Consider the following 13,091-nt stretch of genomic DNA (forward strand, 5'->3'; position numbering starts at 1 on the left):
GTCTGAGCCTGATGCATGTTCCCGGGACCCTGAGGGTCGGGCGGGCATGACAGTGGTAATTCCTAGGCACAAAAACAAAACAACTGGACAATCCAAATATTAACATGCAAATATTTGCATAATGTGCAAATAATATGCAAAAGTGCAAATAATATGCAAATAATTTGCATAATATGCAAATTAGCCTGCCCAGATTTGTGGAACTGGAATATGGCAACACTAATGTGGGGGGCCCCCAACTATGCTTTTGCCCCAGGCCCCGCACAGGCTAAGGGAGGGCCTGTCTCTGTGTGTCTGCATATGTATCGCAATGTCACATATTAAACTGGGCATAGAGGACAGCTTGGAAGTAAACCAGTTTTGAGTTGCATTATTATAATAGAATCAGGTGGGGAAAATATGTGTGGATCCACCTTCAGAATGTATTTCTATTTTCTGCACACAAAAATGTAAAACAAACTCCTTAGAATACAGGATGTTGGTTCAATTTTTGTGGTACTCTCTTTGTATATCTACAGGTATGTATTTTACTGTTGATATTACATTATTTCTTACCATTTTATATCATAAATACTGTACAGTAGGGCCCTGCTTTACAGCGTTCCACTGATGCGGCAGTTTTCAATCGGGAAGTTCCCCGTTTTAAAGCCGATTTTGTAGTTTTGCGGCATTTTGCGGCATTTTCTCGTGATGCGACCCATTAAAGTCAATGGGTTCTGCTTTACGGCGATTTCCGCTTTACGGTGGGGGCCTGGTCCCTAACCCGCCGTATAAGCGGGGCCCTACTGTACTATAAATTCTATATTTATCATATCATCAATGGAGTCCATTGTATCTTTTCTGCTAAGGATCACAATATAAATGCTGCCTGGAAGATAATCTGTATTGTTGTTGTTGTTATGCTCCTTCAAGTCAATTACGATTTATGGTGACCCTATGAATCAGTGACCTCCAAGAGCATCTGTCATGAACCACCCTGTTCAGATCTTGTAAGTTCTGGTCTATGGCTTCCTTTATGGAATCAATCTCTTGTTTGGACTTCCTCTTTTTCTACTCCCTTCTGTTTTTCCTAACATTATTGTCTTTTCTAGTGAATCATGTCTTCTCATGATGTGTCCAAAGTATGATACCCTCAGTTTCATCATTTTAGCTTCTAGTGACAGTTTAATTTGTTCTAACACCCAATTATTTGTCTTTTTTGCAGTCCATGGTATGCGCAAAGCTCTCCTCCAACACAACATTTCAAATGAGTTGATTTTTCTCTTATCCCCTTTTTTCACTGTCCAACTTTCACATCCATACATAGGGATTGGAAATACCATGGTCTGAATGATGCTGACTTTAGTGTTCAGTGATACATCTTTGTATTTGAGGACCTTTTCTAGTTCTCTCATAGCTGCCCTCCCCAGTCCTAGCCTTTTAAAAAATTTCTTGACTATTGGCTTCATTTTGGTTAATGACTGTGCCAAGATATTGATAATCCTTGACAAGTTCAATGTCCTCATTGTCAACTTTAAAGTTACATAAATCTTCTATTGTCATTACTTTAGTCTTTTTGACGTTTATTTATTTATTTATTTTATTTCATTTTTAAACCGTCCATAGCGAATAGCTCACTGGGCGGTGTACAAAAGATTAAAAGTACAGAAATACAAAATATCACAATAAATAAACTGAAACAAAGAGATTTAAAATTGTAACATTAAACTCATTAAAATGCCTGGGAGCATAGCCAGGTCTTAACCTGGCACCGAAAAGACAGAAGCGTCGGCGCCAGGCGTATTTCTTCGGGGAGGCTATTCCACAATTCGGGGGCCACTACAGAAAAGGCCCTAGATCGAGTAACTGTCCTCCGGGCTTCCCGATGGGTTGGTACTCGGAGGAGGGCCTTAGACGCTGAGCGAAGTGACCGGGTCGGTTCATAGCGGGAGAGGCGTTCCACAAGATACTGCGGTCCCACGCCATGTAAGGCTTTATAGGTCAAAACCAGCACCTTGAATCTGGCTCGGAAGCAAATAGGTAGCCAGTGCAAACGGGCCAGAACAGGTGTTATATGCGCTGACCGGCTGGTCCTCGTCAGCAGTCTGGCTGCTGCGTTTTGCACTAGCTGAAGCTTCCGAACTGTCTTCAAGGGCAGCCCTACGTAGAGCGCATTACAGTAATCCAACCTAGAAGTTACCAGAGCATGAACAACTGAGGCGAGGTTAAGCTGTAGTCCTGCTTTTCTGCTATCCTCTTTAACTTTCACCAGCGTTTCAAATCATTACTGGTTTTTGCTAGCAGTATGGTATCATCTGCATATCTTAAATTATTGATATTTCTCCCTCCAATCTTCACACCTCATTCATCTTGGTCCAATACCGCTTTCCATATGATATGATCTGCATATAGATTAAATAAGTAGGGTGATAAATACACCCCTGTCTCACACCCTTTCCGATGGGGAACCAGTCGGTTTCTCCATATTCTGTCCTTACAGTGGCCTCTTGTCCAGAGTATAGGTTGCGCATCAGGACAATCAGATGCTGTGGCACCCCCATTTCTTTTAAAGCATTCCATAGTTTTTCATGATCTACACAGTCAAAGGCTTTGCTGTAGTCTATAAAGTACATTAACATACACCAATCACTTCCAAGTGTCATTTCAACAGTATTAGCCCGACTTGAATGCTCATTCTGGTGTAAACGTACAGTCCATGCTAGACTACATCCAGGCAAGTGACATGACAGAAAACGACTTTATTACCAAGATGATTGCAAATGCGGAGAGCACACAGCAAAAACTCTGCATGCAGGTAACATGGCTGGGCAACTATTTAGTCTCATGAGCAGTTAACATTTTTGACTTAGGGGTATGCGATAGTGCTGCTTAGAGTGCTGGTTGGTGCTGGTTAGATACAGAATTCATCTTTATCTTCTTTTTTATATGTCCACAAGTGAGACCTGCAACAAAATGTTACAGTATATACCCACCTCCTAACAGGAAAGTTTATCTTTAAAGTGCCTGACAGCAATCTATGCCTTCCTTTAAGACATTTAAGCTATTTGGGGTTGAAGCAGAATAATTCACTCTCCTACCCTTTCCTCCTGTAGTTGAGTTTTCTTTTTTCTTTTCCAACTGCTTTTCTTTTGCTGCATGACTCAGGGAATGTGTGAGGGAAAGGAAAGCCCAGTCCATATGAAAACCTTTTTCTCCATCACTGCTCCCTTGTACACATTTTCTCCATTGTTCATACCAGCTTTTGATAGCCACAATGGCTATGCTGTACCACCACAGTCAGAGACAGCAAGCTTCTAGGGTTGCCAGGTCAGGTTTTTCAAGTTTCTAGGTGGTCCGGTTCAAGAGATATACAGCAAAATGGCAGTCCCCCCCACGTAACTTCTGTTAGAAGTCGGCTGCTCTAATCCCTGCCCTTTCAGGTTTTTAGCCAATAAGTGAAGTTGGGGTTGTGATTGACAAGAGATTTGCTGACCTCCAGGCATTAGCTAGAACTAGGGTTGCCAGGTTCATGGCCTGAGACTGATTCTGTGTCTTTAGGAGAAGAGAAAGTAAGCCAAGTGCAGGTGTGCTTGCAACCCTGTAATGGGCAAAACCACAAGGCGGAATTCTCCCTCCCCCCTGCACAACTTTTAAAGATACAGAAGACCTCTTGGTTGCCAGGCCCAGCCTCCAAGAGGTCTGTATCTTTAAAAGTTGTGCAGGGGGAAGGGAGAATTCCATCTTGTGGTTTTTCCCATTACAGAGTTGCAAGAACACCTGCACTTGGCTGACTTTCTCTTCTACTAAAGATACAGGAGAAATCTCAGGCCATGAACCTGTCAACCCTAGCTAGAACCCATTGCAAATCCTGAAAACAGTTTCCTTTTCCTGTTTGTCTGTACATCAGAAGTAAGTGTATAACTTTCAGCAGCAGCAATATTGCCATTCTATAATAATATACCAGGAAATCTAGAACTGAAGATCACAGCATGATCGTAGTAAGCATACACAGTAAATAATTTCAGTTATTATGATTATTATAAAAGTGTACATGCAGGTTTTTTTAATTACTTGGAAATATAGCATATATACATTTTATCTTTCCAATAATTTTTGAACTGAAATTTGAAAAAGTGTATGTGCTGCAGCTCATGATGCCATTGCAATATGTTATACTTTTCTAATTATAAGGAGTCAAATAAGTTTAAATTTTACTGAGCTGTTGAACAGGACAGTTTATTTGTCTCGTTCACAGCCTGTTTTGAAAACCTTCCCAATATGAAGCTTTAATCCTATAATCACTTTTCTGGGAGTAAAGCTGCAATGCTAATCCCACATACCTGGGAGTAAACTCCATTGAATTCAGTAGGACTTACTTTCGAATAGACATGGTTAGGATTGTGCTGTAAATCAGTGGGACTTCTGAGTGAACAGAGCAAAGCATTGTGTTGTAAATCTTTCTCTCCATCTGTAATCCTTTACTTAGAATTATTATTAGAATTAGAATTTATTACCTGCCCTTCACCCAAAGGTCAATGCATTTATTTGGTAGGAAACTAATACTGATTTTTTTTAAAAAATCTTCTGTAGTGACCAACTGGCTTTCACAATAAACTATTATATGGGGGGGTGTATTTTAACATCCCCAGTATGTTTGGATATGGAATCTTTCCAACAACCCTGTGAGGTAGGATTGGAAACCAAGGCAGCTCACAACAAGAAATATATCCATTTAAAATCCAATAACCATAAAAGAAGTATAAAACGGTTGCAAAACAGCTTAAAATTGCATGATTCTGAATTTTGGGTTGGGTGAGTGAAGTATTTATTTATTTATTAGATTTATATCCTACCATTCATGCCAGAGTAGGAGCCCAGGGTGGCAAACAAAAGCACTAAAAACACTTTAAAATGTCATAAAAACAGACTTTAAAATATATTAAAACAACACACCTTTTAAAACATTCTTTAAAAAAGCTTTAAAAACATATTTTTTTTAAAAAAAGAAAAGAAAAATGGAAAGTACCTTATCATTTGAGGTTGTAGTCCTGTGCACGTTTCCCTGTTTGAGTAAGCCCCATTGAATACATTGGGACTTGCTTCTGAGTAAACATACATAGGATTGCACTATTAATATTTTTACAGGTTATGTAACTAATAAACATATTTGACATGCATGCTTATATAAATATTTCTTCATACTATGTGTCGATATATATCTGATTTCACACTATGGTTGTACGTTATTGTTTCCTCTACATTTTAAGCGTGCCCTTTTTGCTTGGGTAGTGATGGTCCTCTATTGTTTTCACCCTGAGGGCAGATTAGGCTGAGATATGGTGAGTAAGCCACAGTCACCAAGTAAACTTTATAGCTGATTTTCATTTTAAAAAATTAATTAAAATGATTTATATTCAAGTAAAGTTTATGAAGTAATGCAGATCCACATAATTTAAAGCACATCCAAGTCACATTTAAAGTGCATGACTTCCCCCAAAGAATCCTGGGAAGTGTAATTTCCCCCTCACAGTTATAGTTCCCACCACCCTTAACAAGCTACAGTTCCCATGATTCTTTGGTGGGATTCATGTTCTTCAAATGTATGTTGAATGTGCTTTCAGTGCAGGGTATGGATCTGCCCTAGGTATGTTATGCATTCATTAGTGAATAGAAAAGAGCAATTTTAAAAGACACTTTTTTATGCAAAGGTCCAAAATCCAATCTCTGGAAAAGGCTATTGCCTGGAAACCTGGAGAGCCAATGCTAGTTCATGTCATCAGTACTGAGCTAGATGGCATTGAATGGCCCTTGTCGGTATAAAGGAACGATTCCTAAAAGAGGAAAGAGACCAAAGGGCCGCAGTGACTCTGAGATTTATTTATGTATTTTACTTACAACATTTATATACTACTTTATTGTAAAAAAAAAAAGTCAAAGCGGTTTCCAGTAGGAAATAAAATAGAATTATTGGCAAAAACAGTTAAATACAAGTGTTCAAAAACATTGAAAATAATAAAACCAACAATGAGTTAAAAACAGATAAAAAGCACAGTAGCTTCTACATGCCTGGGTAGGCTTGCCTAAACAAAAAATGTTTTTAGCAGTTATTGAAAAGAGTACAATGAAGGCACCTGCCTAACGTTAATAAGTAGGTGCTGCCACACTAAAGGATCAATTTCTTACAAGAGCAGAACAAGTACTATGTGGCACCTGTAACATAGCAGCACACTTTGAACTTGGCCTGGTAACAAATCGGCAACCAGTGCAGATTTCAGAGCAGAGATATTATATGCTGATAGGGTCTCACTCATGTCAGCAATCGTGCCACAGCATTCTGCACTAACTGCAGTCCCTGGGTCAGGTTGTGCTGTATGGGGATTTCTGTGACCTCGGCTGACTAGCTACAGGTTTTTTTAGTTTTGGTTTTTGGTTAGGAATCCTGACTGGTTGCGGGATGCTGAGTTTTCTACTTTACTCATAGGAATTTTGTTGTGGCTAGTATGGTATTGCATTTAGGAAATCATCACTGTCTTTTTTTCGTTTTCTATTTGCATTTCATTTACCTCTGACTTTACTCCTTTACATCCATAAAAGCAATAAGAGTGGTTCCATGCGCTCAACTCAACCTCGTTAAACCCACTGATGATGCACCTTGTTGTTTGTATGATGGTTTGTTTATTGCCCAATAGTGGTAAAAGAGAATTCACATACTGAGAAGTGTGGCTGCAATTGCTGTTGTTCCCAAGCTACTGTCTGTGAAGGTAGACCAAACCATGTGTGTTTTCTCTCTGTCAATTATTATTATTAGCTGTCCAGTGGAGCTTTTCCATATTGTCAGGGGTATGTTGACATCACCTCCAGGAAATGGAGTTTTAGACCCTTCGGAGGCCCACTGTGCAAGGCACTTTGAGGGTAAAGTTGCTTGTCTCCGTAGCAGTCTTGATACCCCATGCACATCTACTGTAGTCCCCAGTGAGGTGTCCATTGCAACATCTGCTGCAACTTCTTGGGAACAGTTTCAGTTGATGCGGCCTGATGACATAGACAGGGATAGCCTGACCACTGTTGTCCATGCACTGGTAACCTCTAGGCTGGATTACTGTAATGCGCTCTATGTTGGGATGCCCTTGAGGTTGGTCCAGTAGCTGCAGCTGGGGCAAAATGCGACGGCAAGACTGCTCACTGGGGCAGGGTATCGCCAACATGTCACCCTGCTGCTGAAAGAATTGCACTGGCTGCCCATTTGCTACCGGGCCAAGTTCAAGGTTCTAGTCTTGGTGTACAAAGCCCTATACAGCTTGGGACCAGGATACCTGAAAAACTGTCTTATCCCTTATATAACCAGTCAATCACTGCACTTTGCAGGTGAGGGCCTCCTGCAGATACCATCTTATCAGGAGGTCCATTCCACACAACATAGGAAACGGACCTTTAGTGTGGCGGCACCTACTCTTTGAAATTCCCTCCCCTTAAATATTAGACAGGCACCATCTCTGTTATCTTTTCAGCGCCTATTGAAGACCTTCCTCTTTCAACAAGCCTTTTAAGTTGAGACCTTATCCCAGTCTGCATCTGTGTTGAAATTGCTGTTTAATATGTTTTTAAATCTTTTTTTAAAATAATGTTTTTAACCTTTTTTTAAAAAAAAGATGTCTTGAAAGCTTTTAAAAAATGTTTTTAAAGATGCTTCGTTTTAATGTAGTTTAAAATCTGTTTTCATGACGTTTTAAAATGTTTTTAGTGCTTTCGTTTACTGCCCTGGGCTCCTGCTGGGAGGAAGGGCAGGATATAAACCAAACAATAAACAAATAAATTACTCACTGAAATTGGGTTGGATGTCAAAGTGAGTTTATAGGTTAGGCAGGAAATGGTAGAGAATCTTCTTACTCTTACTCATTTCTCAAACCTCTCTCTGCAGTGAAGGGCCAAGTCTGTAAAGAGGTTTGGAGTAGCCACGTTAAAAGGCAGACAGGGCATTCCAGGCAGGGGGTTGCCAACCCTGTTTGCATATGGATATCTTTGCAAAGGATCCCTAGTCAAGCCGTACCAACAACACAATCCTCGCTATATCTACTCCAAAGTAAGTCCTGTTGAGTTCTATGGGGCTTAGTCCCTTAGTGTGTTTAGAATTGCAACCTTCAGGGGCATCCATCTTTAGTCCTGAATGCTCCCATCTAACATCTTTACCACACTAGGCTTCCTTCTTCCTACAATGGCCTTCTGTTGAGTGGTCTGGCCTGAGGGCACTTAAGCCCTTCTTGCCAGAAGCAAGTAGGCTCGATTAAATGTTCCCTACCCAGGTTCCCTAAGCAGGTGAGAAGGAATGATCCTGTCACTTTAGCTGGAGCTGGGAACACCATCATTTAGATTTCGATCTTATTTTCCAATCGGAGAATTTGTTTTGGTTTGAGTGGTATGCTTCAAGCAACTGTGATTGATGGTTAACATATCATGCTTAATGACATCACTAGGCCCCACCACATGACATCACTGAAGTCTCAGGATTTGGGATGCTTCTGACCTGGCAACCCTACATGCTGCTTAATACTAGTTTCTGGAAACTGCAGGAGGGAAGAGTGCTCTTGCACTCAGCTCCTTCTTGTAGGCTTCCCATAGGCATTGTTTGGCCACTGTGAGAACAGGATGCTGGACTAGATGGGCCTTTGGACTGATCCCGCAGGATTCTTCTTATGGAGAAGAAGAGGGCTGCCACTGCCCTGACATTTCGATGTCTCTGTGTAAGGTCTGTGAGATTTTGTACTTACCTTCTACAACAAATGGCATCAGGATCATCAGCTAACAGCCTTGCCCCCTTTGCCTCCTTTCCTCTGTGCGACCAATCCCACATGTGTGCAGTCTGTCTTTCTTTCTATCTTTCTTTCTTTGTGGGGGTGGGGCCATGTGCAGTTACCTCCTAAAGTGTACACAGGAACTATAACTGCAGTTCCTGGGGAAAAACCTCAACTGGAGAAGGGCTTATTTCCTGATAAGGATGGGGTCAAAGCCACAGGTTATCATAATTGGGTCAATTTTAGAACTTCAGTCAATCTTTATGATCAGTAGAAGAGGAGGCCCTGCTGGTAGTCCCAGGGCTGGTAGTTTGCTATCTAGTGATGTCATGGAAGCAGGCCTTTTCTGCAGTGGCGCGAGAGGCACTAACTGTGACATGTTTTAAACATTTCCTGACAGTTGATTTCTAGGTTGCTCTTCTCTGTATTTTGTTTTAGTATTTTGATTCTGGATTTTTCTTGTGTTGTAGCCAGGGCTGGCTCCAGGCATGCCGGGCCCTTGGGCATCAGTTTGCCCTGGGCCCAGGTGTGTGCACGCGCACACATGCACCCCCACCTACCTGTCTCCTGTCTTTTACCATTGCCCTTAATGAAGATGGCGGCCGCGGTTTCCCTAAGGGGATGATGCCTCTGCCGCCATCTTTGTTGATGGCACACGTGCGTACTACACATGCGCATCTCTGCCATCAACTGAGATGGTGGCAGGGGCTTCAGTACCTTAGGGAAACCGCAGCCACCATCTTTGTTAAGGGCAATGATAAAAGACAGCAGACAGGTAGGTGGGGTGTGGGGGAGCATGGGGGGATCATGGAAGGGGAGTGGAGGAGCCGCTGAGGGGGCCCCTGTAGCTCCAGGGGCCCTCGGGCCAGTGCCCCACCTGGCCACCCCTTAGTACCGGCGCTGGTTGTAGCCTTGTGGTTTTATGATTTTTACTTTGTAAACCACACATACACTTATGAGGAGGAGGACTACCTTCAAGTTGATACCGACTTATGGTGATCTTATGAATAGGGTTTTCATGGTAAGCGGTATTCAGAGGTGGTTGACCATTGCCTTCCTCTTCATGGAATGTTCTGACAACTGTTCTATTCAGCCATTTTATTTCATTTTATTCTGTTTAGCAGGGTAGATTTTGCTCAGTCAGTACGATACAGTTTTACATTAATCTTTCCCTCCCTGTGAATCAAGAACTATATACAAAAGGGTGAAACATGTGACAGGGATTTGACAGCTTTGTGTTGCTTCTATCTACTTTTCCTGCTGACATGCGTAAAAGGAAAGGCAGTACCAAAAGAAGCCTGAGGAGAAAGGAACAATGCAGAGGTTTGTCAGGAGTTGCAGTTATTACCAGGGCACAGCAGGGGAATTTGTTAAAACTTATTCCTGACAATAACAAGAAAATTGGCCTATTATCACTCTGCATAGAATTCTGCACATATCTGACCCTTTTTCTCCATGTTTATGTTGCATAACTTTTCTCCATGTTGCATAACTCAACAACTGTTTGATAGTTCCATCTAATTATATTGTGTAGAGTTTTTGTGGCTAGGCCTCCATGCCTATATGGGGTGGGTAGGACATAGAGGAGTGGGCAAGCCTATGCCCACACACTGCCCCTGTGCCTCTCAACTAGAAAAGATGGTGCCAGAAACTTTACAAAGAATGCAGGCCAATTTTTCTTAACTGCCATGATCTCCGCTCCTAAGCAGATTTGTTCAGCCATTATTTTCTCAGCAGAATACTCAATTTAGTTTAAAAAGCTGGTATTAAAACAACAATCCCATGTAATGGCAACAGAGGGTGGTTCTAGCTCTAATTTACGAAGTCTAACCTATTGAAGCCAATGCCAAGATTTCCATTGACTGGAATGATTCTGGATTGAACTCCTTATTGGTTTTAGCAGGTTTACAGCTGAAATTAAACACACCATATTAATATAAATTATGATGTCACCACCTCATCTCATATCTGCAAAAGTAATCTGGAATGATGTTAGAATTCTGATTCGCAGGGGTTCCAACTTAATGTGAACCAGTGGATATTGCTGAGATTTTGATGGAAACACAGCAGGCAGGATATATTACTACATTTCTTCTTGATCTTATACGTACAAATTATTGGATTCTCATATGGAATTGTTAAAAATTATTTTTGTAGCATATTAAGTAATCCCCACTTCCCTCCATGGTGAGAGGTCCAGGGGATGTTCTAGATGGTTTGCAATGCAATTTGCGTGTTTCCTCAGAAGCAAGTTCTATTGTGTCCATTGGGGCTTACTCTCAAGTGTGTATGGAATTGCAGGCAGAGAGCACTAGAGACTTTTGGTGGCTTTGTAATATATGTCCTATTTACAAATATGACAGGCAGAGTACGTTGGAAGCAAATAGTTCCCTAGATAGGCAGTAAAACTGCTGATCCTACAACAAATTCTCAGAGAGCAACTGAACCTCAAGGATGCTTCAGTTATTGACTTTCATGTAATTGGAACCTTATTTATGTGTGGCTGTGTTCCCCTAATGCACAATAAGGATATTCTTTGGGAAAGATGCATGTTTGGTAAACAATTATTATAGCTTACTTTTTTAAAAAGTAAAAGGAAGTATGTATGCATGCATTTATGTAAGAATGGTTGTGGTTGTCAGAAACAGGGTTGGTGACTGCAGAAATAGCAGCAGAGTGATGGAACTAAATACATTCATAAAGAACAGCACACACAAACCCTTGGAAGATGCTGAGGTCCATTTTGTGGCAAACTAGATTATCCATGAATTACAGTTTTCTTACTTTCATTAATTAGATCTACAATCAGAAGCCTTGGATTCACACTTGATAGCTGTTCAGAAATGCTGTGCATAGATAGCACAGACTTTAATTAACAATGTAGTTTTGCTAATAAAAGAAGTAGCATTTGAGAAGATGAAAGAATGAAGAAGTATAATTATGAGAGAGGATTATATGGAGCAGGGCTGTTCATCTTGCACAATTCTCTGCATCAAGTAGAATAAGGCAGATAATGGCTCTGTTTTACTGGACCAGCAAATCCAAGGGAATGAGTCCAAAGGATTATAGCCCCTCCTTTTTTGCATGCATGATTTTTTAAGGAAGGCTATTCTATTAAAAGCTGTAAAGTAGCACTGGCACATTATAAAGACAGAGATTCTTGGATGAGATGTTTCCGTTAAAGATGTTGTGAGCTAGCCAAACCATTTGGAATAGACGAAGGTAATACGACTGTTTCGATGGAGGAGTGAAACACAGTATTTTAGTGGTGAGGTGTAACTGGACATTTGCAACTGTTCAAGACAAGGCAAGTAATCAGAACCAGGGAGCAGCACAATATCTCTGATCATATCATATACAAACTGACTGCAAAAGCAACAGAAAAATATTGGTGTCAGGATCTCCCTTACCACACATTTTTCTCAGCATGGCACATATTTCCTTTTTCAAAGACTGGGAGGCATAATAATAATAATAAATAAAATTTTATTTCTGGGTCGCCTATCTGGCCGCGTTAACGGCCACTCTAGGCGATGTACAGCAAAAGGATAAAATACACATATAAACAGTCACACTTAATCTAAAACCGCCCATAGTTCATAACAATTAAAACTAGTCCACCCCCGAAATCCTGTAGGCTTGTCTGAATAGCCAGGTCTTTAAGGCCCGGCGGAAACCTGCGAGGGAGGGGACATGGCGAAGATCATAAGGCAGGGAATTCCAGAGGGTGGGAGCCACAATCGAAAATGCCCTCTCTCTGGTCCGCACCAGCCTAGCATTTGTATTATCAGCTGTCATCACCACATGTGGAGACAAAGAGAACCTGGGGATGATTCCAGATGTAGCCTGAAGAAAAGGTGTTCTAGCCCATTCAGTTTTACTGAACTCCAAAACAATGCCAGTGACTTCATGTGAACCATCATAAGCATCCCTTTGGATGGAGAACTGATCAGCTTCTTTTGCTTTTCTTAGGCATAATGGGGAAACAAAATAGCAAGCTGGCTCCTGAAGTGATGGAGGATCTGGTAAAAAGCACAGAGTTTAATGAACATGAACTCAAACAGTGGTACAAAGGATTTCTAAAGGATTGTCCTACTGGGAGACTGAACCTAGAGGAGTTTCAACAGCTTTATGTAAAGGTAAGTTCAATTTTTTTGGTGTCTGTGTGGCTACAATAAAAGTGTCATTTCAAGGTTGTACTGAATAAAGTGGCTCAAAACCAACCAATCAGTTTATTTCAAGACAGTATTTGATATGATGAATGAGTTGTTGCTCATTTGTTAACAAGAAAATCCAGGAGAGCCACTGCTTGATACTTACAGG

The 13,091-nt window shown here is 41.1% G+C and overlaps 1 protein-coding gene across 3 annotated transcripts in view; it reads left to right on the forward strand.

The window, feature by feature from the left end:
• VSNL1 (visinin like 1) overlaps positions 1–13,091 on the forward strand; it is a 180,400-nt gene that overhangs the window by 59,495 nt on the left and 107,814 nt on the right. For all 3 annotated transcript variants that reach the window (XM_061622631.1, XM_061622633.1, XM_061622632.1), the window contains one exon: positions 12,741–12,907. In XM_061622631.1, the coding sequence (XP_061478615.1) occupies positions 12,746–12,907 (162 nt within the window). In that variant the 5' untranslated portion in view covers positions 12,741–12,745. The remainder of the gene's footprint in view (positions 1–12,740; positions 12,908–13,091) is intronic.

Source organism: Rhineura floridana, chromosome 4 (genome assembly GCF_030035675.1).
Source record: "Rhineura floridana isolate rRhiFlo1 chromosome 4, rRhiFlo1.hap2, whole genome shotgun sequence".
In the NCBI taxonomy this organism is placed as follows: domain Eukaryota; kingdom Metazoa; phylum Chordata; class Lepidosauria; order Squamata; family Rhineuridae; genus Rhineura; species Rhineura floridana.